This window comes from Neophocaena asiaeorientalis, unplaced genomic scaffold (assembly GCF_003031525.2).
Source record: "Neophocaena asiaeorientalis asiaeorientalis breed wild unplaced genomic scaffold, Neophocaena_asiaeorientalis_V1.1 scaffold134, whole genome shotgun sequence".
NCBI classification, from domain to species: Eukaryota; Metazoa; Chordata; class Mammalia; order Artiodactyla; family Phocoenidae; genus Neophocaena; species Neophocaena asiaeorientalis.
In genome coordinates, this window is record NW_020185339.1 from 16,052,832 (window position 1) to 16,080,305 (window position 27,474).

At 40.3% G+C, this 27,474-nt stretch overlaps 1 protein-coding gene across 1 annotated transcript in view; it reads right to left on the reverse strand.

The window, feature by feature from the left end:
• The window catches only part of IRAK3 (interleukin 1 receptor associated kinase 3), a 62,525-nt gene that overhangs the window by 26,379 nt on the left and 8,672 nt on the right, over positions 1 to 27,474 (reverse strand). Inside the window, exons 2-4 of the mRNA XM_024736547.1 lie at positions 6,303 to 6,485; positions 990 to 1,054; positions 131 to 185 (exon numbers count right to left, since the gene is read on the reverse strand). Of these exons, the coding sequence (XP_024592315.1) occupies positions 131 to 185; positions 990 to 1,054; positions 6,303 to 6,342 (160 nt within the window). The 5' untranslated portion in view covers positions 6,343 to 6,485. The remainder of the gene's footprint in view (positions 1 to 130; positions 186 to 989; positions 1,055 to 6,302; positions 6,486 to 27,474) is intronic.

Consider the following 27,474-nt stretch of genomic DNA (forward strand, 5'->3'; position numbering starts at 1 on the left):
TTATCCTAAATCTGCATATTAATGAATAGTTATTATGTTTATTGGATCTTTCTAAATTTCACTTAAAAGAATTCATGAATTCACTTAAAGGAAAACATGATTCAAAGAAAAGTTGTTTTGTTTTTCTTACCTTTTTCATTATGTTCAGGAATAAGAACATTATCCACTGTGACACTAGCTGTTTCCTAGGAGAAGAAATACGTATTAAAGTATAATTCAATTTCATAAAGTCTAGAAAGAACAGAACCCCAACAGAAATCCAAAGCTCCCCCTGGGACTGTACAGTGCAACAGGGTGGAATCTAATTTAGAAGAAAGCTAGTAGAATGCAAAGTTATTCTATTTTATTCAATAGTATTCACTGCTATATATATTCCATACCAACGGTAAAAACTCAAGTATCAAAGTCATAGTTATAGTCAATTTTTTTTTTTTTTTTTTTTTTGGTACGAGCACAGGCTCCGGACGCGCAGGCCCGGCAGCCATGGCTCACGGGCCCAGCCGCTCCGCGAGACCTGTGGGATCCTCCCGGACTGGGGCACGAACCCGCGTCCCCTGCATCGGCAGGCGGACTCCCAACCACCGCGCCATCAGGGAAGCCCTATAGTCAATATTAAATGACTTCTATTGCTATAAAAATGATCACCGCTAATTTGCTTTAATAAAAACTAACAGTAACATGCAAAACACTAGAACAGGAAAACTAAAAGCTGAGTTAAGACAAATGCGTAACTTACAGTACTCTTAAAAGTTCTAAGACTCATCTCTGACAGATCACTGAGAGGACAAAGCTCTTAACTCTTCAAACATTTACAAATCTCCAATTTCCTGAATCCCCAAATAAATGAACAAGAATGAGAGCTCAAGCTCTCCAGAATTTAAAAAAGTACCTGCAAATACAGCATTTTTCTGCCTGATAACTTCATTCCTTACACTCAATTATATATGCAACAGGGTTCAAGGGTCATTCCCCACGCGCACACGCTGTACCTCGGATAACATGATCGGAAATCCTTTTCCCTGATGACTCTGCTCTGAAGGATTCAAGGCTGCCCCTGAAAGAGAAATAAGGGAATATAGATACAAAAAATGTTATGTTCTGGGGCTTCCCTGGTGGTGCAGTGGTTGAGAGTCCGCCTGCCGATGCAGGGGACACGGGTTCGTGCCCCGGTCCGGGAAGATCCCACATGCCGCGGAGCGGCTGGGCCCGTGAGCCATGGCCGCTGAGCCTGCGCATCCGGAGCCTGTGCTCCGCAACGGGAGAGGCCACAACAGTGAAAGGCCCGCGTACCACAAAAATAAATAAAAATTAAAAAAAAAAAAAAAAATGTTATGTTCTTAACAAACTTTATTTTCTTTTTTTACACTGAAAATAAATACCTTGCTAGTAAGGTTCATTTCTAAAGCTCAGTTTCATTCCCATTGAATGGTTTCAAATTTCCATATGTGAAAGAGCTTTCTAATGATGAAATATACAAACATACCTTTGTTCACTTAAAACATGAGCACCAATCTGTTTTTCTTGTTTGTTCGTTTGTATTTTTGTTTTTTTAATTTTTGGCTGTGAGGCGCGGCACGTGGGATCTTAGTTGCCTGACCAGGGATCAAACCCGTGCCCCCTGCAGTGGAAGCTCGGAGTCTTAACCACTGGACCGCCAGGGAAGTCCATGAGCACCTATCTTAAATTATTGTTAGACATCATTAAAAATATTGAAGTATGAAGGAGAGAACTGACAGGAAAAAAGCAATGTTGTTGTCAGTTTTTTGTACATGTATTTAAAATTTTTACAATTATGGGATTATACCTCTCTCGGTTAGTTCACTTTTTATCCCATCTTGTGCCATAAGGTATTAGAGGGGTGAGTGAGTGTGAGTGTGTGTGTGTGTGCACACGTGCAGTCAATCACAAATGCCCACAAATGTTGCCCAATTGAAGACTATTACTTCTGTCTGAACTAAGGAAGTCTATGAGCTTCCTACAAAAAATTAAAACTCTGCAATATTTTGCTGTTACTTCTGACATTTTGATTCAGACTTCAGAAGTTTTATTTCATCTTCTAGATTTTCTTAGATTGTATTCTAATGTTTCCTAGATTATTTTGCTTAGAAGACTAGCAACAAAATACAATCAATTAATAATAAGCCTCCTTGAACAAAACTATAAATCAGTTAGACCGAACAGACATCTATAGAACATTCCATCCAAAACAGAAGAATATACTCATACTTTGCAAGTGTACGTTGAACATTCTCCAGAACAGATCACATGTTAGGCAATAAAATGAGCCTCAATAAATTTGGAAGGATGAAATCATACAAAGCATATTCTTTGACTACATGGAATTAAAGTAGAAATCAAGGGCTTCCCTGGTGGCACAGTGGTTAAGAATCTGCCTGCCAATGCAGGTGACACGGGTTCAAGCCCTGGTCTGGGAGGATCCCACATGCCATGGAGCAACTAAGCCCATGTGCCACAACTACTGAGCCCGTGCTCTAGAGCCTGCAAGCCACAACTGTTGAGCCCACGTGCCACAACTACTGAGCCCACGCATCTAGAGCCCCTGCTCTGCAACAAGAGAAGCCACTGCAGTGAGAAGCCTGCACACCGCAATGAAGAGTAGTCCCCACTCACTGCAACTACAGAAAGCCCGCGTGCAGCAATGAAGACCCAATGCAGCCAAAAATAAATAAAAATAAATACATTTTTTTTAAAATGCAAAAATAAATAAAGTAGAAATCAATAACAAAAGGAAAATTTTTTTTTGGAAATTGACAAATACATGGAAATTAAACACCAAACTCATAAATAACCAATGAGTCAAAGAAGAAATCACAAGGGAAATTAGAAAATACTTTGTGATGGATGAAAACAAAAACACAACATGCCAAAACATATGGCATGCAGCAAAAGCAGCGCTTAAAGGGAAATTTATTGCTGTTAATGCCCACCTTTAAAAAGAAGAAAAATATCAAATAAATAGCCTAAACTTTTGCCTTGAGGAACTAAAAAAGAAGAAACAACTAAACCACAGGAAGCAGAAGGAAGGAAGAATTAAGACTGGAGTGGAAATTAATGAAACAGAAGAACAGAATAGAAAAACAGAGGAGAAATATCAATGAAACTGAAGATGGTTCTTTGAAAATATAAACAAAGTTGACAATCTTTTAGTTAGACTGACCAAGAAAGAAAGAAGACTCAAAATTACTAAAATTAAGAACAAAAGACATAACTACTGACCTTACAGAAATAAAAAGAATTATAAGGGAATGCTGTGAACAACTATTTGTCAAAAAACTAGATAAATGACATGGACAGATTCCTAGAAAGACACAAACTACCAAAACTAATTCAAGAAGAAATAAACAACCTGAATGGGTCTGTAACAAGGGAAGAGATTTAATTAATATTTTAAGACTTCCCATAAAGAAAAGCCCAGCCCCAAGTGGTTTCACAGGTAAATTTTACCAAACATTTAAAGAAGATTTAAGACCAGTTCTTCACACATTCTTCCAAAATAGAAGAGGAGGAAACAACTCCCAAATCTTTCTTTGAGGCCAATATTGTCCTAATATCAATGCCACACAAAATAGCACAATAAAACTACAGATCTATATCCCTTATGAATATAGATGCAAAAATCCTCACCAAAATACTAAATCCAGAAACATATAACAAAGATGAGTTACCATGACCAAGTGGGATCATCCCAGGAATCCAAGGTTAGCTTAATATCTGAAAATATACCACATTAATAAAATGAGCAAACTCATAAAATCCAATAATCTATCATGATGAAGCTCTAGGGAGAGAAAAAAAATTTCCTTAATTTGGTAAAGGGCATCTGTGAAAAACTTAGAGTGAACATCATACATAATGGTGAAAGACTGAATGTTTTCTCCTTAGATCAGGAACAAGAAAAGAATGTGCTGGTCTTGCCACTTCTATTCAACATTATACTAGAGGTTCCAGCGAGGGCAATTAGGCAAGAAATAGCAAACATCCTGAATAAGGTATTGTTGTGTAGAACAAAATTTGAAGTTTGGGGGCTGCAAGGGCACTAAAAGCCATTGTCCTTTTGCTGCACATAAAAAGAGAGACAATACTTCACTGTCATATAAAATGGGAGATCCAAAATGGCTTGACTAAGGTGATTAACGTGAAACCATCCCACCAATTGGAACAATTTTAAGGAAAGCGAGGCAAAAACAGATTATTTAGATAAGTGATAACTCTGTTCATGGTAGCAACAAAGAAAGGCTAAATCTTTATGCATTTCAATTAGGAGCTCCAACTCCTGACTTCAGTGAGCTGCTCTCATAGGAAACACCTGTGCAGCAGGCTACATTTAGATGTTTCCAACGAACCATCACGTGGCTGCTTTCAACAAGCTATACAATTAATGTTTTTAAGATCATAATTTAAAGCATTAACTCAATAAACTGCAAATAAATAATGCTATTTTCCTTAGCAAAGGATTCAGAACAAAGCAGTAACCTCCTTTTCATCTCAGATGTATCTACCTCCTGGTATTAGGGCAGTAATTGATTGCCTTTCCACAAATCAACTAATCCCACATTGTAAAAAATAAATTAATTTTCCATGTGCAACAGACTAGGAGTCAACCAAGGATGTGGAATTTTTGTCCATATAATTCCCCGCTGCATAAATAAACAACATAGAGTGTGAAAAGACACCCTGAAATCTATTCCAGAACACTGAAGTATAAAATATACCCGTGTCCTATCAAATTGGTGTGAGTTTATACCGTGAACAACAAGTCACGTGGGTGGTTTCAGTGGCTGGAAAAGGCTCAGACAATGAAAAGGCATTACATTTACAGCTCCCAGAGACTCACTGCATTTCACCTGATCAGTCAGCTTCAGAGTGAAGCATTCTGCTGTATAAAACTAAGTGAAGGGACTTCCCTGGTGGTCCAGTGGGTAAGACTCTGCACTCCCAATGCAGGGGGCCGGGGTTCGATCCCTGGTTGGGGAACTAGATCCTGCATACATGTTGCAACTATGAGCTCGCATGCCGCAAGTAAGAGTTCGCATGCCACAACTAAGAGTCCAAATGCTGCAACTAAGAAGTCCACATGCCACAACTAAAGAGCCACATGCTGCAGTGACAAACTCACGTGCTACAACTAAGACCTGGAGTGGACAAAATAAATAAATAAATAAACATTAAGAAAAAAAAAAACCTAAGTGAAGAAATAGTGTGCAACAGAAAAAAGGGATTAGCCAAGTTATACAGATAATATCATGGTGGAAGCCTATTGGGAACTGTCTAATACCTTATTAATGTGAAAAACCTATAAAATAAAAGTCATTCTGAAGCTACAGTTTTCTGGTACAAACCTCTTGGGATTTCTTCTTGTGTGTGCAAAGCTTCTTTAGGTGATGAGGCAGTGGCTTGAGTGGACAAAATATATTATCAAAGAGCATGTGTGCAAATACACAGAACTAAAAATATGCCTGGATGAAAAAGCCAAAGAATAAGCCTGCTGATTTAGAGGAGTTTCCAACCTAAGAGCCCTGAATCTATAACATAAGACCCAAGATCACTCAAGATCATTCTTGTTGAAGTCAATGAATCTAAAGTGGAATAAACAGAACAGGTGACATTGGGAGATTATCTTATTGACAAAGAGTGAACAGAGAAAACTTCATGAGCTTTATTTATCAGGTTACTATAAATGTAATGCATGACACGGCATCAGAAAGAGAAGACAAAGAGAGGGAAGAATCAAGCCACTGTGAAACGGACAGTAAACAGGTTAGAAGTTAGAAAGCCATGGCATGAAAACAGCAGTGAAGACAACAGAGAAATCCCAGGGTTATTTTGGAGGTATCATCTGCACTAAACTACGACGGGGAAACCCAATTATTTTTAACTTCTAATCATACGGTAAAACAAATTATAGCATTATTTGTATTTTACTCATATTGTGGTTCTGGTCATGTTTATGACTCAGAGAGTCAGAGTTTTAGACAGAGAGCTGATTCTCTTAACTAAGTGAGAATGAAACATTTTAAGAAGCGTAGCTTGTAAATAAATATTTTTTAAAAACCAAACTATAAAGTGGTAGAAGGGAATGTGTTGTATAAGTTAGGCAATAAGAAAAGAAAGTGTCAGACACAAAAGTGTGAAGCTGCAAACCCTGCTTCAGATAAAAGTCACAGGTAAGGAATCACTGACATACAGCATGACCAGTCAATGTCTTAGATAAAATACAATATTTACAAGTTACAATTCATATAAAATTGAGTAAGAGCCATATCGTTAGAATCAATGCTTACCATAAGTTGCAATTAAATGGATAGCTCGATGATGCCCCATCTCCTGGAGAATCTGTAAAAGGTCACCAATAGTCTTGTTTTTCTGTGCCCAGGACCAAAGTAATTCTCTTGTTCCGCTTTTACCCTGGTCTACATATTTTTCAATGTGACGAACATCCAGCCAGCTGCTTGAAAGTCGCTCCGCTGTGGAAATTGTAATAGGAAGAACCAAAGAATAGTTTACTTCTATTGGAATCCCTGTTTTTTTGTGTGTACCTTATATGTTCTGTTGCATTTTATTTATATTTTTATTTTGAACTAATTTTAGCATGTATTTCTCACCCAACTTCCCCTAATGTTAACATCTTATGTAACCATGGTACAAAGATCAGACCCAGAGATTACTAAACTGAAGACCTTATTCTAATTTCACCTGTTTTTCTACTGATGTCTTTTTTCTGTTCTAAGAGCCTATCCAGTTTCTCACATTGCAATTACTTGTTCCTTCTCCTTAATCTCCACTAATCTGATGTTCCTCAGTTTTTCCTTATCTTTAAGGACAGTGAAATGCTGTTGTATCCTTCTCAGTGCATAGTATCAAGAGGTTCATGATGTCCATGTCTTATCACTGGTGATGTTAACCTTGATCCCTCGGTTAAGGTGATATCTGCAGGTTTCCCCACTATAAAATTATTATTAATTATTTTTAACTAATAACTATGTTGGGGGAGATACTCTGAGACTATGGAAGCAACCTGCTTCTCAGATTTTGCCTAAAAATATCTGCATCTATCTATGGTTCTTGTTTATCATAATTATTACTGTGGGGTTTGCTTACTGGTATTTTTCAATTTTCCCTCTATGTTCATTAACTACAATTCTTCTGTAAAAAAGTATTATGTCTTCTTCCCCATTTATTTAGGTAATTAATTTATTTATATCAGTGTGGACTCATGGATATTTATTTTACTCTACAGGTTAAAATCCAATAGCATCATTATTTATTTTGTTGCTAAAATTGCTCCAGCTTTGTCCCTTCAGGCTGCTCCTGTATTCTTTTGGCAAGCCCTATCATTTTGGGAACACTTTCTTATTGTTCTGGTTTTACAAGATGCTCTAGGCTCATTTTGTATTCCCCCTGCCCCAGCCCTTGATATAATTACTTTTCCAAGGAGTCCTGATTCCTTTTATTGGATAATGGTGTTTAAAAAGCAAGAACTTAGATGTTAGATGTGCTCACTGCTGCCAGGTCTTTCAAGCAGACAGAGGTGGGAAATATATGTATGTGCTCTCACCCATGCATCTGTATTTCTGTCTGTACACACGTTAAAAACCATGATTTTTAACTGATCCAAGTCAATACCATATGGCACATTTTAGACCTTTCTCACTTATATAACTTCATTCTCACACGGTGAGAAACTTTGCTCTCATTATCCACAATATATTTGCTTGTTTGTTCAGTTCTACTACGTACATAACGTACGTTCAGAATGGCTAACCCATATCCCTGTGAGGAACACATTAACTAATCAAATTACAGCATTTGTGCACACGTGTTTTTGTCCTCAGGCTAAGGGTATTCTGGGAAGAGCCTGTTTTCCAAGGTTACTTAGTTCTTTTCCCTCTCATTCTCTTCAGTGTGCTTACTCATTGATAATACAGTTAGGTTCATTTGTTGAAGCTTTTATGAAACGCTGTTTAAAATTTTTGTTCTACGTAAAATAGATAGCTGGTGGGAAGCAGCCGCATAGCACAGGGAGATCAGCTTGGTGCTTTGTGACCACCTAGAGGGGTGGGATAGGGAGGGTGGGAGGGAGGGAGATGCAAGAGGGAAGAGATACGGGACATATGTATATGTATAACTGATTCACTTTGTTATAAAGCAGAAACTAACACACCATTGTAAAGCAATTGTACTACAATAAGGATGTTAAAAAAATTTTTTTTGTGTTCTGGACTGTCTTTGCTGATCATTTTTGAGCAATTAAAAGTTATTATCTGGGTAGGGTCAGGGAAATGTTCTACTGGGATAACAGGATTTTAATTACTCGAAAACAGTGTATATGACTTATTTAGGGTCCTGTATAAATACCTTAAAGCTGTACTGAAAGTATATGACTTTTTAAACAATTTTTATTGGAGTATAGTTGATTTAGTATATGACTTTTTATGGCACCCTGAGATAATAGGATTCTTCAGGTAAGATATTACACGGCCTTTCTGCATAACTCCCAAATTTTAAAGTGTATTTTAAGGCAAAGGGGAAGAAAGCAAGCAAACGACAGATGGAAAGAATAGCTTTCTTGTCCCTGGGACAGTACTCCCGGATTAGGCCAGCCATCCTGAGTACTGAAATTAGCAACGTGTTTTAGGGCTGGTGATGGTGATGGCAGCATCCCCTCATACCTTTATCCTCCAGAGTCTTAAAAATTCAGGCAGCCAGATACAGATCTATAGATAAAATCCAACTGTCACCTGAGAGTGGTTGTGGGGACCTGCAACACATCACTGTCACTGGTTGTGGGAATCGGCCCCTCTCCCTCTACCACACACAAATATGGAAGCTGACCTCCAAGAGGAATCAAGGTAACCTCATGGAAGGGCTCACTTTTCCAACAATGATGTGCTCCAAAGGCTGATGTCCTTTTGTAAGACAAACAGGTTCTCAGCTCTGAGAAGAGCAATAAGCCCTAGGGAACTATCTTTTGTTCAGTCTGTTTCAGACTCCACAGGTTTTAAAAATTTCTTAAGGTTACAGTCTTTGAACAAGTTACAGTCTTTGAACAAAGACATCAGAAAGGCAAATGTCTTTTGTTTAATATGGCAGCCCTTGCCCCCATAGTTTCAGTCCTACAAGGGTTTGCTGGACTATTCAATTTCCTTCAGTTTTATGTTCCTGCTGAGACTGTAAGTAAATCCTAAAAGCTGAAAGAGATCACAATATGATACCATTATTGCCCCTATTTCGGAGCAAAAAAATGGACTTGGTAGACATTGTTAGTGCCCACCAATATTTCTAGTCCTCTACTCCATCAGAGAGGATGATATTTTCTTGCTCTAGGTTGGTTACGCCTATGTGTCTCTTCCAGCCAGAAACGCTGAAGAGCCAGGGTGCAATTCACCAGGCTCCCATCCCTGTCACAGCAATGGTAGAAGCACATGTCAAGATGGGGGTGCCCCAAGATGCTGGACCATCACACGGAGATCAGCTGCCCTGGAGTCTCAGTGCTCTTCCCATGAGCCAAAAGTAAGCTTCTGTTATGCTAACCACTGAGATTTAGGTGGTGGTGTTTTTTTTTTTCGTTTTGTTTTTTACTGCAGTATAACTTAGTCTAACCTAACAAATACAAAGTTTTTTATCTTGAATGTTTTATTTTTTTAAATTAATTAATTAATTTATTTTTGGCTATGTTGGGTCTTCATTGCTGCGCGTGGGCTTTATCTAGCTGCAGCGAACGGGGGGGCTACTCTTCGTTGCAGTGCACGGGATTCTTATTGCGGTAGCTTCTCTTGTTAGGGAGCACAGGCTCTAGAGCACAGGCTTCAGCAGTTGTGACACACGGGCTCAGTAGTTGTGGCTCGCGGGCTCTAGAGTGCAGGCTCAGTAGTCGTGGCGCACGGGCTTAGTTGCTCCGTGGCATGTGGGATCTTCCTGGACCAGGGCTTGAACCCGTGTCCCCTGCATTGGCAGGTGGATTCTTAACCACTGTGTCACCAGGGAAGTCAGAGTGTTTTGTTATTTCAGTCACATCTTATACCCGAAAAGAGTGAAAGGAAGTGGCTGCTCTGGTAAGTACATGTCAAACAAGGGAAGATAAAATTGAAACATTCAATCGGAATGCCTGCTTAGGCTGTAGGGGGAAAACAGTTACTACAAAATATATGATATCATTCATTAAGTTGGAATGTTTTTGCCCTTCTTCCATATTTTAAGTTCTGGCAAGACTATCTTCCTTTTACATCTCTTTGTAGAGATGATGTCTCATGAAGAGGCAAGGACTGTCCAAATGCCAATATGTTTTAGATAGAGTAGCACTAAAAAAAAACCAGAAGGGAACCTTCAAAGCAAAAATAGTTGGCAAGACATGCTAACTCTATTTTAAAGTATTTTTGGATGATGTCATCTGCCTATTTGGTTGAGGCACATTTTTATGAACACTTTAACTGTTTCTAAAAGCTCTTGGAGGAAATACTGTATATCAGTGTAATTCAAACGTTTGTTGAGCATCTACTGTGTGCAACAGTGCAGTAACTGCACACAGCATGTGTGAGTGGAGCACGAAGAAGGGTCCCTAACTAAAGATGGGGTATCATGGAAGGCTTACTAGAGGGGTGGTTTCTGGAGCCTGAGCCAAGTTTAAAACTATGAGTATTTCTAAAGAGAGGCCAATTCTTAAGGAATAACTGGATAGGGTATACTACCCTGGGGAGAAAAAAAAAACACTCAAGATTAGAAAACAAGACAAAAGAATGAACTCTGAGCCCCATAGACTATGCTGACTTCTAATGAGAAAAGTCACCAGTCCAGACATCACCGTGGCCCCCTGGATATATGCAGGAACATGTGGGTTTAGTGGTGGATCTGTCACCAACCTATAGTACAACTCCAGACAAGTCACAGCCTCACTGAGCAATCTCAAACTTCCCATCAGTGAATGTCCTTCGACAAACAGTCCCTCCTAAAACAGACACTAAATTTAGTTGCCCTTCGCTGGCCTGCTGATTACATAAGCACTGACTTTAAAACACCTCCAGTCTTTAAAACACTTCCCAGTCTCCAAATGAACGTTCCAATAAGGGAATGCTAAATATCAAATTTCAGCAGAGAGAAAATTTGGATTTCTACTTTGTTAGTAAATCAACTGGCTAACATTTATAGAGGCATAATGTACCATATAAATTAACAATTTATGTAACACACAGCAGGACTTTTTTTTTTTCTTATTAAAACAGTTCCCTTTCCACGTTGACTCTGTGAGATAAGACATGCACATCATTTAACAGGGGTGAAGAAAGAAGATGTCCGTGTGGGCTACCACAGCCCGGGAAGGAGCATGAGGTGGTGGGACATCAGCTGACTCTGCAACAGCAGGGGCCTGGGGTTTCAGTCAGATGAAGGAAGAGGGAAGAGCCTGTCAGATGGAGAGTTGTTCCAGAAATGAAGAAAAGGGCATGAGGGGGCAAAGAGGAGACCACTATGCTTAGAGCAGAGGGTTCAACTTAAAGAAAAGGTGAACAAGCTCCATGAAGTCTCCGTGTTACCTGCATAGGAATGTGCTTAGCACATAGCAGATGTTCCATACGTATCTGCTGAATGACCGACAGAGGCCCTGAGTGTCAGTGTAACTTAAAATTTTTCCCTGAAAGTAAATGGGGCCAATCTAAGATTTCTGAGGAGGTGATGCAAAGATGGAAGCTTTAGTTTTTCGAAGATCCATCTGGCAGCAATAGCAGCAGGAGTCTCATATATAGTATTTGCACATAAAAAGGTATAAACATTTCATGGCTCACAATTCTCTTAGTAGGAAAGGAACAGTTTAAAACTATTAAGGAAATGTGGAGTTAACCTTTCAAGTTCCAGGGGATGTCAGCTTTCCCACATAATTCTATTCCCCATTTTTCTTTTTATTAATTTCTGAATTCCCTTTTTAAAAGTGTAACAGCCTCAACAAAATACTAGCAAACAGAATCCAACAGCACATTAAACGGATCATACACCATGACCAAGTGGGGTTTATTCCAGGAATGCAAGGATTCTTCAATATACGCAAATCAATCAACATGATATTCCATATTAACAAATTGAAGGAGAAAAACCATATGATCATCTCAATAGATGCAGAGAAAGCTTTTGACAAAATCCAACACCATTTATGATAAAAACCCTGCAGAAAGTAAGCATAGAGGGAACATTCCTCAACATAATAAACGCCATATATGACAAAGCCACAGCCAACATCGTACAGGAAGGGTAAGCTGTGACAAGGCGAGAGAGAGGCATGGATATATATACACTACCAAACGTAAGGTAGATAGCTAGTGGGAAGCAGCCGCATAGCACAGGGAGATCAGCTCAGTGGTTTGTGACCACCTGGAGGGGCGGGATGGGGAGGGTGAGCGGAAGGGAGACGCAAGAGGGAAGAGATATGGCAACATATGTATATGTATAACTGATTCACTTTGTTATAAAGCAGAAACTAACACACCATTGTAAAGCAATTATACTCCAATAAAGATGTAAAAAATAAAAAAACTAAAAATAAATCCACTACGTATTTTAAAAAAAAGTGCAACAGGCCATGATTCCCTTGAGCACATCTCTTAGATTTAGCTGGAGGGTGAATGAACAGATGCCAAATGAGCTGAGGTTTTTACAGTTCCGTAACACTGACCCCGGTGGGCAAAGGTTTCTGAGTTTGCACTAAGTCTAAGGAAAGCTAGATTAGACAAAGGCGTTTTCCAAGAGTACATAGTTGACAGTGCTGAAACTGACCCAGCTCAGTGAAAATGGATCCTGAAAGCATGGGTTGCTTCCAGGACTGGAAATGAAATGTTTTCTCTTTCCCTAACTGGTGATTCACCGTACAATCTTAATAGCTTTTCTCCAATGATGATGCATTGGGAATAGAAACACCACTAAAAGAGTATTCTTAGCATCCATAAAATGTATAATTCATTTAGATCAAATTCTGTAAAACAATAGCTTCAATATGATGTGACAGGAATGCAAACTCTTAATTCCTGTTATATTCTTCAACATGCAAAGTTTTCTCTAGTCCTTCCTTACTTGTTCCTTCCGGAATGTAGATCTTTATTTATTAATAGTCCTAAACAAAGAGTGAACTTCCCAATGACTGTTGTGTTGTAAAAGTGAAGAGCCTTCTACATGAAAAGATAAATCAGGAAAAATACGCTGTACTTAAACACAGTTTAAAATCATTTTTTGGAAGGCAAATTTTTTGTGTGAAAGACATCTTGGCATAATATAAGCCAAAAAAGTTGACCTGAGAAGTCCAGAAATAAATTGATCTGAAAATAGTGACAGCTTAATAATCATTCAATGCTCAAAGGTTCTCAGGGCTCTGTTTTGAGAGGGCAGGACTATCTAGGAGTGCTAACGCTGGGGAATTCAGCTGTAGAAATCACTCATCACATGCAAATATGTCTCTGAAGGGGTTTTTTAGAATAACGCAACATACCCTATTTGGAATCTTTGTATTTGCATATAACCACATGCCAAAACCCCTAGGAAACTGTCTGCGCTCTTGCAAAGTTTGTTTTGAGATAACAAAATGGGAAGAGGAAAAGATGGCTTTTTTTTCCCCCCACAAAGCACACAAACAAATTAGGCAATTAAAAAAAAAAAAAAAAACTTGAGGATTTAAAAGATATTTGTAATTCCTAAAAAAGTAAAACAAAACTCAAAAGCATAATTTAGCTCAACTCCTCTTACAGACCATAGCATTAACACCCACTAGGTCATACATTTTACAAGAAATAATACTTGTCCATACTTAAGCTTATGTGTACTTTTTACCCCCTACGTGAGTAGGACTCCTATTTGATAAACAGGAAGGCCTGCGCATGATTTTTCAGGGATCTTTCCATCTGTCCTGCTCTCTCAATCCCAGACCCAGGGAAGGATCAAACTTTAATGACTTCTGGGAGACAAGTGAAGAACAGTCCACCATCAACACCAGTGTTTCAGTCTGGAACTCAGAAGCTGTACAATTCCACACTCAGGGAATCATCAGTACTATTTTCCCATACTTCCTTCCCTTGTTAAACTTTATAGCACCTCTATTGTTCTGTTGCCTATGTTAAATTGGAAAATCCTTACACGCAGGGGCCACGACATTGTATCTAGTATAATACTTTGTCTAAGATTCTGTCCAAAAAGAATGTTTAACAGACATCTGTTCATTCATTAATTCATTCAGTCAACAGATATTTAGTGCATACCTTCTCTGTACCAGGTACCATATTAGATCCTAGAGGAATAAGCAGAAAACAAGCAAACAAAAATCCTTGCCCTCATGAAGCTTATTTCTAGATGGACAATAAACAAAGAAATATAGACGTATGTATATATATATAAAGTATATGAGGAATGATAAGTGACACAGAGAAAAATAAAGCAGTGAAAGAGCATAAGGGAGCACAGAGGTATCAATTTTAAAAGCATAGTTAGGGTGTGTAATAGTTAATCAAAATCAGGAAGGATGTGCAGAAGTAAGCCTCAAGGTTACCTACAGGAAAAACATTCCTTGAATGTCCACGGAGGCCAATTTATCTGGAGTTGAACAAAGAAGAAGAAAGAAGTGAGAAATGCAATGTAGGGCTTTGGTGTTTACTGTGAGATGGGAAGCTACTGGATGGTTCTGAACAGGATAATGGTATAAGATGTTTCATATGTTAAACAGGCTCACTGGCTGCCGTGTTGAAAAGAAACTTGAGGTGGGCAGATGCAGTAGCAAGGACCCCAGTTAGGACACTGCTGAAATTAACCAGGTGGAATCTGATGGTGGTTTGGACAAGGATGGCTGTGGTGACAGTGATAAGAAGTGGTCAGATTGTTAGATAGATCCTGAAGGCAGGGTGAACAGCATTTGCTGAGACACAGGATGTGGTTTGTGAGAGAAAGCAAGAAGTCGCAGAAGACTAATAATTTTGGCCTGAAAAAATGAAGGATGGGGTTGCCATTAACTAAGATGGGGAAAAACTCTGGGGGAGGGCAGTACTTCTGGACTGTTAAGTTGGAGATGGCTGTCAAGTAGGCCAATAGGTGGACTAGGTAGATGGTGCTGACGTTCAAGAGAGAGACCCTGGCAAGAAATCTGGGAGTTATTAGCACACAGACGGCAATGACAAGATAGTGGGTACAGTAGATAAACAGAAGAGAAGAGGTCCATGGACTAATCCCAGGGGCATTCTAAGAGATGAGAGAGAGAACGAGGAACCTGTAAGAACAGAATAGAATAAAGAGTGTAATGTTCTAGAAGGGAAGTAAAGCTTTCAGGAGAAAGGAGTGATCAGCTGTGTCAAATAAGATGAAGACTGAGAACTGACTGTCGGATTTAGCCATGGTGACTCTGGACAAGAGGAATTTCAATGGAGCAGTGCAGTGGGGGGTGAAGGCCTGACTGGAGCAGGTTCAAGGGAGAATGGAGAAAATGGAGAGTGAACAGCCCTTCTGAGGAATTTTACCATAAAGCGGAACAGAAAAAGGGGTGGTAACTGAAGAGTAGAAGTTTGATCTAGATAGAACATTGTAAGATGTGAAAAATGACATGGTGGTCAGAAGAACATGGGTTCTACTCCACTTTCAGGGAGGGGAGGCATAACTCTCTATTCCTTAAGTGTGGGCCACACATAGTGACTTCCCTCCAAAGAGCATAATATGGAAAGGGGTGGGAGGGGGCGCAGAGGAAGACCGCTTTTACAGTGTGGAAACCTGACAGGCACTACTCCAGCCATGGTTAACGTCAACAGCGATCAGTCATGTAAACAGTGTGTTCCCCTTCTAGGATGTAACGAAAATGGCACTCTACCTCTTGTGGTCTGCCTTCCCCAAATCCACAACCTCAGTCTAGGTTGAGAAAAACAACAGACAAATCTCAATTGAGGGACATTCTACACAACAGTAGATCAGCACTGATCAGTAGTGACCAGTACCCCTCAAAACTGTAAAGGTCACCGAAAACTAGAAAAGTCTGAGAAATTATCACAGCCAAAGGCAGCCAAAGGATACATGATAACTAAATGAAATGTGTGAAATGTGATATCCTAGATGGGATCCTGGAAGACAAAAGGGACTTGAGGTAAAAATGAAGGAAATCTGAATAAAGTATGAACTGTATTTAATAATAATGTATCAATATTGTAACAAATGTACCATACTAATGTAAGATGTTAAAAATGGGAAACTGGGTACAGAGTATATGGGAAGGACAGAATATATGAGGACGCTTTGTACAATCTTCTAAATTTTTCTGTCACTTTAAAACTGTTCTAAGAAATAAAGTCTATTTAAAATTAAAGAAAGACAACAACATAGACTCTGGAGTCTGACAATCTGGTTAGAATCCTAGTCTGCAACATACTAGACTATGATTTGAGGTAGGTTACCTAAATTCTCTGAGAGTCAGTTTTCCTATCTATAAAATGGAAATAGGTAGAGTACCTGTCTCAGAGTTTTTGTGATAAATAATGAGATAATCCATGTAAAGTGCTTAGCACAGAGTGTCTAGCAAATAGTATGCACTCAAAAGATGGTGGCGATTATTATTGTTTTAAATCTTTACTAAATATTCAAATGCATATTTAATATGATTTTACATTTAATTTGTTTTAAAGTGATTAATAATAATTTCTATGATAATTTTCTTTCCCTTTTTGAGAGGAAGAAAATTGAATACAACCTATTACATAGTATCTGTAAGCAGGGTTCCTCTCTCATTGAAGTGTTGAGAGGTTTTACAGTGTGAGCTGCTCCAAACAATTTAAACACTAGTTCAAGGTAATGTAGTGAAATCAGTTGTCACCAGAGGCTCTGCATATACGTTATGTCTTTGAGGTAGTATAAGATAATGGCATTTTCTACAGTGGTCCTACTTTCATTATAAAGCCATAAAATCATCAACATCAACCAGAGAATATATTACCTTGTATTACACCATTTTGAATAACAATAAAATATAAGTGATTTAATGATTAATATGTAGAATGTGTTTAAAGATAGAATTAGGTACAGTCACTACAGTTAAGTAACTGCTACAATAAGATGTTATTAAAGAAGAGAATTTGGCCTAAGCAAATGGCTCCCAAACCAGGCTGTATCAGATTCAACCGTGGGGCTTGGCAAAAAACAGAAAGATGCTGGACCCTTGACCCAGACCTACTGAATCAACAGCTCCAGGGGTGGGGCCTGGGCATTTGTAGCTTTTAAAGACTGCACAGGTGATTCCTGTTTGTTAACATCCTGTCTACCTTATCCTGTATACACTGATTATACCATATAGGCCACCATATGAACTGCCTTTGTAAACATAGCTTGTTATTCACCATCATCAAGAATCATGATAAGCTCGAGAACCAACACTTAGTTTGGTTAATCTCTTCCACTGCTTTTCTCTTCTCTTGCCCATTACTATGACAGTTGCTTTCTATATCGAATTTTGGAGCCTCTGTACCCTCAGGCTTTCAGCTGTCCTGAGCATAAAAGAAACTCTCTTCTTGATTCAGTCCTCCAATATTCCCCCTTCTGACCTCTAAGGTCAAGTTTTCCCTCCCAGCACCTCTTTCCCCCCTTTTTCCTTTCACTGTGCCAAAGGAGAAACTCAGCCTATTTAACCACGGGCAGTTGCCCTCAACCACCTGGAACGGAGCCAGCCTTCCCTTTCTGCTGAGCCAACAATTCATGAAGCAGCTGGTCCGTTCCAGGTCTCCTTCTAGAGCTCTGGTCCAGACAGCAGGGGCACAACCCCCTACACAATGAATTATAGCTGGAGTATGAAGGAGTAAACAGTTTAGATTCTTCCCCTATAAGAGAACAAATATACAAAGGAACAATGGCCAGATAGATATACAAACAGAACTCTCACCCACAACATGCATCAACCAGCCCAGGAAGCCAATGTTCTATCTAGAGTAACCAGTCTGGGAAGTCAAACTACTATCTGTAGCAACTAGTCCAGAAAGCCAAACAATAACCCTTATAGCAATTGGCCCAAAATAACCAAGGCTTCATTAATAGCTGATAGCTTTCCTAATTTTTGCCCCAATTCCAATTTAGGGCCAACTGGAGAAAGCCAAATATGTACTCTCAATTAAATAGAATTCCCCACTCCTAGTTGGCCTGCATACATCTTCCCCATGCCAACAGCCTCCAATCAGGGCATACCTGAAGCTTCTTTTTCAGCTATAAAGCTTTTCCAATCCTCTGCTTGCCTTTGCATCTCAGTCAAATACAAGCCATGGGAGCTGACTCCTGACAAGCCTTTGCTTGTTCTCATTTTGGTGATCTTCAGTTATTTCTACTAGGAAAATGGGGCTGCATGTTTGAAATGGTTCACTGAATGGTTCTTTCATGGCAGAAGTGGCTGTACTTTAGGGAGTCTGTGAGATGCAGCTGAAAGAACACAGCAGTACTTGTGACCCTGAGGAAGTCATAGAGGGAAATGTAGACAGACTCCAGAGTCTATGTGTTTTCTGTTTTAATTTTAAATAGACTTTATTGTTTAGAGCAGGGTTTTTTTTTAAGATTTAATTTTTTGGGCTACACTGGGTCTTCATTGCTGCATGCAGGCTTTCTCTAGTTGCGGCGAGAGGGGGCTACTCTTTGTTGTGGTACACGGGCTTCTCATTTCTGTGGCTTCTCTTGTTGCAGAGCACGGGCTCTAGGTGCATGGGCTTCAGTAGTTGTGGCCCGTGGGCTCAGTAGTTGTGGCTCTCGGGCTCTAGAGCACAGGATCAGTAGTTGTGGCGCACGGGCTTAGTTGCTCTGTGGCGTGTGGGATCTTCCCGGACCAGTGCTTGAACCTGTGTTCCCTGCATTGGCAGGCGGACTCTTATCCACTGCACCACCAGGGAAGTCCCAGAACAGATTTAAATATACAGAAAAATTTAGAATATAGTCCAAAGAGTCCTCATATGCTTCATCCTTCCTGTATAATGTGCTTCAAGTCCTCCCTTTGCACTTCCCAGCTGTTGACTTGGGCCAGTTACTAAACCAATGTGCACCACAGTTTTCTCACCTGTTCAAACACTGATGATGTTAATAGCGCCTGCCTGACAGGGGCATTGGAAGGGTTTATGAAACAACGCAGGTAATGAATGAATATCTGAATTTCAATGCTGAGTAAGAGGGGGGAGGGAGGGAGTGAGGGAGAGAGGGGGGTTGGAGAGAAAAGATTCAGCAACACTGAGCTGAACTTCCTGAAAAGGAGCAGTGACCTGGGGCTGAGTACTCACTGTTTCAGATGAGACATATGTTCTTATATTTTCACAGTCTACACCAACCTACTTCACACATTTATGATATCTACTCAGTCCATTCACTAACCATGGACTGGACTAAAAACATTTTTCACTTACAAATTCAGTACCTCTAGGAAACCAACGGGTGCAAAAACTGCCATGCCATCAACCATTTCAAAAAGATCTAGTGTGGGAGGGTTATGTCTCAAATGCATACTAGAAATGCCCATGCTTTCCAGAAATCAGAGTTTCCTGATTTTTACTGAAGGGCTACAATATAAATTACAGAGCCTATAATGAACAATCTTTATACAACTAGAAACCCAATGCCACATTCCATAAAGTGTGACCATACTGTTCATCAACAACAAATTAAACTTTCTTCCTCCTTGGTCTTCTGCTATTTTGGGTAAGAATAATAGCCATTTCCGAGAATTAAGGCTAAGCTGCTTTGACATATTTGTGCTTATTTTCAACTAACACTAATTGCGACATCATGGGGTATCAAATCTAACCATGAACGCACGTACTTACAGATTTTTGCCTGAATTACTTCTGATCACACTCAACATTTCCAACAGGCCGTTGCTCAACTTTCCAAAGTCTGCAGAAAATGAAGTCTTGGAGCCAACTTGCTAGACTAAATTAAAAAGCCACTCTCTAGCCTAAAACTTCATTCCACCAGATTGGGTAAATAAGGTATATTTAATTAAGCAAACTGGGAGCCACGTTAATTACAAATAATGTTTTACTTTAGCATTTCACCTGAAGTGTAATTAAGGGGAGTGCATTGAAAACACCACAGGATAAATATTTTAAAGGTATAAACATGTCTTCATACGAAAATTATATTCTGGGGGTCATTTTGAAAGGACAGGAAGACATCCCACAGGCATTTCTTATTGAAAATATTCCGAATCAAGCAAGGCAGGAATCGTGGAGAAACATCAGATGGTTTCACTGGGGGAGCTGGTTTCCCCAAGGCTCCGGTCACTTAAATCTTACCCGAAGTTTCAGTGACGAAGGGGGAGCTCGGGGGTGGGCCTGGGGAGTCGCTCCCAGTGCGAGCGAGAAAAGCGCGGGTTCGCAGCAAGGACCCCCGGAGGCCGCGCAGTTCTGGACCTTGCGGGCCGCACGATTTTAAACAGTCCTTTCGCTCCTCCGGCTTTGGGACGTGAGTGATGAGACCAAGCAGAGAGTGAGAGGTGGAGAAAGACCAGAAGCTCAGAACTGATGGAGAGTCCGCCACCCCCTCGACCTGGCCTGGATGGATATGAGATGACCTGTCATGACTTCTTTTTACAAAGTTATTTCGGTTTGTCCTGTTTCTTGAGGAGCACTTGGAAAACCCAGAAAAACTGAAAGAAGAAAATAATCACTCATAGCCCCCCCTCCCCAGCTGAAGACAGCCACTCTAAACGTTTGGCACATTTTCCTCCCAACTTTTACCGAAGTTAAACAGGTAAATGTGTATGTCTGAAATAATAATTGGAAAAAGATGAACCTAGATACCAAGAACAGAAAAACATAAGAGAGAACGAAATGAAATAAGAGTGTGGTCGTTTTCTTCTCGAGGCTGTCCTTTGTCCAAACTGCTATTTGGTTTTACTACCTTCTCTTGTCCATGGGCTTTCCTGATGAAGCATTTTTCGACCACTTTTTCCTTCCTCAAAGTGCTTCACAGAATCTTCCTCTTGCTTTCAACAGGGAGTTTAAGTAAAATTGGCTATTGTTTTGAAATCTTCTACCGTTTATGCTGTAATATCCCACCGCAGGCATGATACGAATGCCACTGCCAAAAAAGAGGGGATGCTTCGAAAGTGGTGAGAAAAATCCCAGCCTGAAGGACTGAAGAGTGGACGATGGCTCTCCGCTGAAAAATATCAACACCTGTTTGCAACCTTTCAGATTTGTACTTTTGGGGAATGACGCCCTCTAGAGATCAGCAGTGATGATGCACCATCATTTCGTAGCTACCTGAATTTCCAGGTAAAATATTCCACAAAATGTACTTGAAAATTGGTAAAACCAACATCGTTTGGCCAAGAGTTTCTGTATCCCTGTTTTCAATGTTCACATGGCTTTGTTCAAATGGCTAAAATTTTACAGCCAATCTGTACACGCTTTAGAAGCCCTATACCCCTCAAAGGGACTACCTGAATAAGCTGAATAATGGAGGCTAATCTAGTAGCTCTTGAATTGCTGGAACAGGGGAGCCAAACTCAAATACGCCAGGAAGCCAGGAAATCACTGTCGCTGAGTGAAGCAGTCAGCACGGATTGCTTTGCCAGATCTTCTGATTTACAGAGAAGGAAGAATTTTATGTGAAAGCCAGACTATGCGAAATCTATGTATAGATTATGTGAAATTTCTTGCATTTTCAATGTTGGCAGTATCAGACCATGCTTCTTCCCTGTTCCCTAAAACTGTCTTTGACTTTTGAACTTTATATCATCAGGCTGTATCACTCACTACTCTTCACTGTTGCCATCATCCACTGCTCTCCCCCACCTCAATTTCTCCTCCTCATTTTTAGACTATGTAGCTCCTGCTTACTGTAATTCTTTCCAGTGCTAATTTCTTCTTAATCCTTGGTGATTTAGAATATATGTAGAATAGATGATGATCTTTCTCATACCCTGGACTCTCAGTTCCTTGATATGTCTTCTCCAGTGATTTTCCCCTCCCCACTATTTCAGTCACTTACTCATCCCCTAGAACTTCTTATTATCAATAACTGCACCCCCGTCTGTAAATTCTATTTCATTAATCTGCTCGAGATTCATTAATAGTACATCCCCTATCCTCTAGTACTCTGACCCCAACAACACCTACCCCCGTCTGGATACCAAGTCCAAAATCTTGCCACGTCCTCTCTGGCCCCAACCTCTTGACGTTCTCACTTTTCTCTTTATCCATAAAGTCCACACTCAATTATTATAATCCCTCCCTTGCACATTCTGTCCATTCTCTTGCTCCCCTCTCACTTTGTTGAACTCCCTTGGCAAGTCTACCATACTGATGAAATCCAGTTTTCCAATTCTGAGCTCCACCCATACACCTGAATGTAGCTGGAAGGGGGAGGGGGAATAAAAACCCTGTTAATTGGACTCAGTTTACAATCAAAGTCATGGCTCTCAAGTGGGCCCTTTATGCTGCCAGGCAGTCACACCTGTGCCTTTAGTCCATTTACTCTGCTGGTCTCCTTGACAACTAGTATATGGCGTCTCTTTTCTCCTCAATCCCATCACATTCTCCCCCATCCTCATGCTCAGCTGATGATCTTGAGAGTACTGATGCACCAGAAGAAAACTTCCACAGAATCTCATTACCATATCGACGGTACCTACCTGCATTTGTACTAATATGCACTCCCCCTCCCACCACCTTTTCCATGGATCAATTATCTAGGCTCCTAAATCTAATCTCTTCACTTGGGCACTAGATCCCACCTCCTGTCCCCTACTCAAAGACATTAAGGGCAGCTGTTCGCACGCTCTGCAAAATCAACAATTTCTCACTGTTTACTGGATCGGTTCTATCAGCATACAAATATGAAGTTATTTCTTCCATCTTAAAACAAACCAAAAAACTTTTATGATGCCATTGTCCCCTTTTTTTTTTTTTTGCTGTACGCGGGCCTCTCACTGTTGTGGCCTCTCCCGTTGCGGAGCGCAGGCTCAGCGGCCATGGCTCACGGGCCCAGCCGCTCCGCGGCATGTGGGATCTTCCCGGACCGGGGCACGAACCCGTGTCCCCTGCATCGGCAGGCGGACTCTCAACCACTGCGCCACCAGGGAAGCCCCCATTGTCCCCTTTGATGCCACAATCATCCCATTACCTTGCTCCTTTTTGTAGTAAAGAGTTGACTATTTCATCTCTAATTTTTCTCCTAAATTTTTCTCTTAAATCCACTGTAACTAGGGCCATCTGTCCCACCTTACTCCATTAAAACTGCTCTCTTCAGGGTCACCTATGTCCATATCACTGCCGAAGATAATAGACAAGTTTCAGTCCCCATCTTACTTGACCGACTAGTAGTTTTTGACGCGGTTGATCACCCCCTCCTTGTACACTTTCTTCATTTATCTTCCACATTCTCTTACATTTTCCCTGACTTAATTGGTCACCCTTCAGCTTCCCTTGCTGTTCCTCCACTTCTCCCTTAACTCAATGTCAGAGTGCGACAGGGCTCAGTCCATAGTCCTCTCCATTGACACCTACTCCCTTGGTGATCTCAGGTGATTTCGAGGCTTTAAATACCAGCTATCTACCCAGCACTGCCAAGTGTACATGTTTAGCCCAGACCTCTCTCTTGAACTTCAGACTCATGTCCAAAACTGAACGTTTGATCATGCCTCCTGAACCTGCCCTTCAACATTCTTCCTTATCTAGGTTACTGAATTCTTCCAGTAGCTTGAACCCAAAACTATAGAGTCATCCTTGGCTCCTCCTTTTCTTCACAGCCCATGTTCAATCCACCAGCAAATCCCGCTGACTCTATTCAGAATATATTTAGAACCTGACACTTTTCTCCACCTCCACAGCCGCCATCCTGGTTTGAGTCATCACTATGTCTTGTCCAGATCACTGTAGTTTGTCTCTTAACTAAAAGTAGCTTTCACTATTGCTTCCTACAGGCTTTTCTCAACACTGCAGCCAGATTGATCTTTTTAAATCAAATCTGATTAGGCCTCTCTTCTGTTCAGAAACCAGGAATGGCTTCTAATTTCAGTCAGAAGAAAAATCCGATTCTTCATACGTGCTGCATTCTCTCTCCCACTCCCCCTCCACTCTGTTACCGTCTGATCATGGTTCCTGGTTCATTCTGCATAGCCACACTGACTCCTTGCTGGTCCTTGAACACAGCAGGCAGAATCCCTCATTAGAGCCTTTGTACTTGCTATTCCCTTGCCTGGTATGCTCTTCCATGTGGCTAAGGTCTACCCTTGACCTCCATATTTAAAATTGCTATGGTCCATGTACTCAGATTCACACTGGCATGTGACTGGAATTGGCAATAATTCATGGCCGCAGGAACCAAATCTCATTCAGATTTCTCTCTTTCTTGATCTGAATAAGAACAGGCGGCAGCTCTGGCCATCTCTGGAACCACTTTGCAACCACACAGAGATCAATATTAGAATAAGTGAGTCTTAGGGATGGTCTAGTGAGAGAAAGAACCAGATGCTTGATAAGGTCATTAAGTTGCTCATTTGTTTTATGCCTGGAGAATGTCCTGCTTGTGGACTTATAATTATATGACATAAATTCCCTTATTAAATCAGTTTTTAAACCAAGGATCTTGTCATTTGCAGCTAAATGCATCCTGATTCACTGAACAGACATTTGGTATTACTCCCTGATTTTGCTGAGGGCCTGAAACCTATGGGAGGGAAACCAACCCCTGTCCAAAACTGGAGTTCAAATGTACATTTACAGCTATATCTGTGGGATGTGAGATAGGCATGGAAACTGGATTGCAGAGAGAGACAACTGGGTCCCTGAGAGAAAATGAATGTTAGTAGAGAATGATTCTGGCAGTGTGGGTGGAAGCAATGTGAAGTTCATGAGACGTGCCTGAGACTGCGCTAGACGTGCATGAGACTGCACCAGAATCCATGAAGACTCAGACCCCCTGCCAGCATACATGCTTTCTAGTGAAGAGAGGGCTGTGGTGAAACCGCAAAACTGCTTCACACTATGACCTAGCCCTTTGCCACGGAATGCTCTCTAGAGCCACCCCTCCCCCTCAAGTTTTGGACACTAGAAGAAGAAAGTGTTTCCACCCCAGCTGGAGGTAAGAGAGTAATGAACTGCCAAGATTACAAACGGAGATGCTGAGGAAACCCTGAAGGCCAAAGTGACAATGGCACAGATACATGGTATTATCAGTGGTGAAGCTCCAGCTAAGCACGGGCATCAAAGCCTCAGAAATCGAGAAACAGGTGAGAGAAAGCAGGTGAGGCAGATAACAGCTCTTAATATGTATGAGACAACTATCTTGGTGGCAGCTATCTACCCAGTATCCCTAAGGATGAATGTTCAAAGGACACACAGGCTTGTGGGTCGTAGGGAATTTTCTGGTTTCAGAAATAATTTTTGAAACAAAGATCACTAACCTATATCGTCTTTGAGTTTCATCTCATCCTTGAGCCTTATTCTAGAGGGTCATAGGTGCCCTGGGGCTCAGGAATAGGGTAAAGATCAATAATGGGGTGAGAACATTTGTAGTGTGCATTACTTGGTAATTTTAAAAAGTGAAAGTTCAATGGTTTCTTGGGCTTTCATCAAAATGACCTCACAAAAATAACATGCAATAATTATTCCCCCAGTTCCTTCTCTCTTTCTCCCTCTCTTCCTCTCTCTCTCTCTCTCTGTACTTTTAAAGAACATTAGGGTTGCATTGTCTTGTAACTCAGCCTTTTCCCATTTAAGTTATCAAAACATTTTTCTAAAAATCTATTATTTCACAACATAATAAATACTAAAATTTTAACAATTATCCTTTTAGGGTTGATAGGAAGGATTTGGGGGATTTTATTTTCTTACTTTGTGTTTTCTAAACTTACTAAAGTTAACGTATTATCTCTATAATTAGAAAACCTTCAACTATAGAAAATAATTTTTTCCAGCACTTTTATGGTTCATCCCATTTCACTATTTCCTTTTCAAATTATTTTCACAGTATTTTTCATCCCAGAATGTATTTCTAGAATAAGTTTTGCCTAACTTGCATGCACACAAACAGAGAGAGGGAGAGGGAGAGAGAGAGAGGGAGGGAGGCAACACTCTGGTGTCTCTTCTTAGAAAGACACTAATCCTATCTGATCAGGGCCCCACCCTGCATGGCTGTTAGCATAACTGGGCCATCTTGGGCCTGTTCAGTTCCTCCTGTCCTTCCACTGACCCTATCTAGGGCTGTACTGTGTAGTGAATCTCTTTTCTGTCATCAAGGGCTTTGTAGTTATTAGATAGTGTTTAGTGATCATTAGGTCCAGGTAGCCTCTATGCTCTGTTAGTCCCCAAATGATGAAAAATGTTGCTGACTTATTCCCTGTGCCCTCGAGACTAGTAACCCCTTCATAAATCTAGGAGTACACATCCTGTTTCCAAGCACCTACCCCCATAACCCTATAAAATTGTCCCAATGGCCCCTCAGCTGTGTGGAGTGAAGCTTTGAATGCTTCCAGATTGTTGTCCAACTAATCACCCCCTGTGAGTAAGTTACCCTATAATAAACTGATCCATCGAGTGTATGGAGCTGCCTGCCTCATTTTTCAGTCTTAAAATGCATTCTTAGTTCAGTGGATACGTTTTGTCCCTTCCGTTCTCCAGCACACCCTATGACCTCATTAACCTTAATTGCCTCCTTAGAAGCCCCTTCTCTGAATTCACCCATACTGGGGGTTAGGGCTTCAATATATGAATTGGGGTGGGGGGAATGACACAGATTTCAGTTCATAGGAAACCCTCTGCACGTAAATTCAAGAAACAATGCCACATCATCAGGTTTCAGAGTACACATCCTAACAACACTTGGTAATTAGTTATCTACATCATGTAGCCTTTCATAGTGGTCATAGTTCCTCTTGTTCTTGTACTGAATTTATTTCATTGTTCTTAACTTTTTAAGATTTTAATCTGGTGTCTTGATAATGAAAGCAGTAACAAGTCTGTATATGAAAATATCCAGCATGTTTGGGTCTAAAGGTACTAGTAATTTTTCAGATCAAATGGCCTCAGGGCTTATTCTGAGCATTAGTCTCTCATCACATCATCTTTCTTGAATTTTTGCCTTTTTTTCCTCTATGATGATGCTTGGTATTTTCTTCCTATATTCGTGATTGTTTCTTCTGTTTTCCGAGCTGACTCTTACTCTGGCCTGTACTATGCACCCACAGGCAGAATTCTTGGATCTTTTTATTCCAGATGTTGGAGATTTCATATAATCTCATTTTCATCTATTATCTCTATGTGGACTACACTTACATATATATATAATCTGTGTCTCAATTTCTGCCCTGAAAACCGCACACTAATATTTGTGTCTTCAGCCCTAGCCCGCCCTGCAGACTCCCTTCTCACTCCTGTCTCCAGTCTTTATTTATTTCATTTAAGTTTTTTGCTTTCATCTCAAATCAACATGCCCCAAACTGATAATTTTCTGAAAAATCAACTCCTTGTTTCTGGTGACATGGCCAAGGGAACT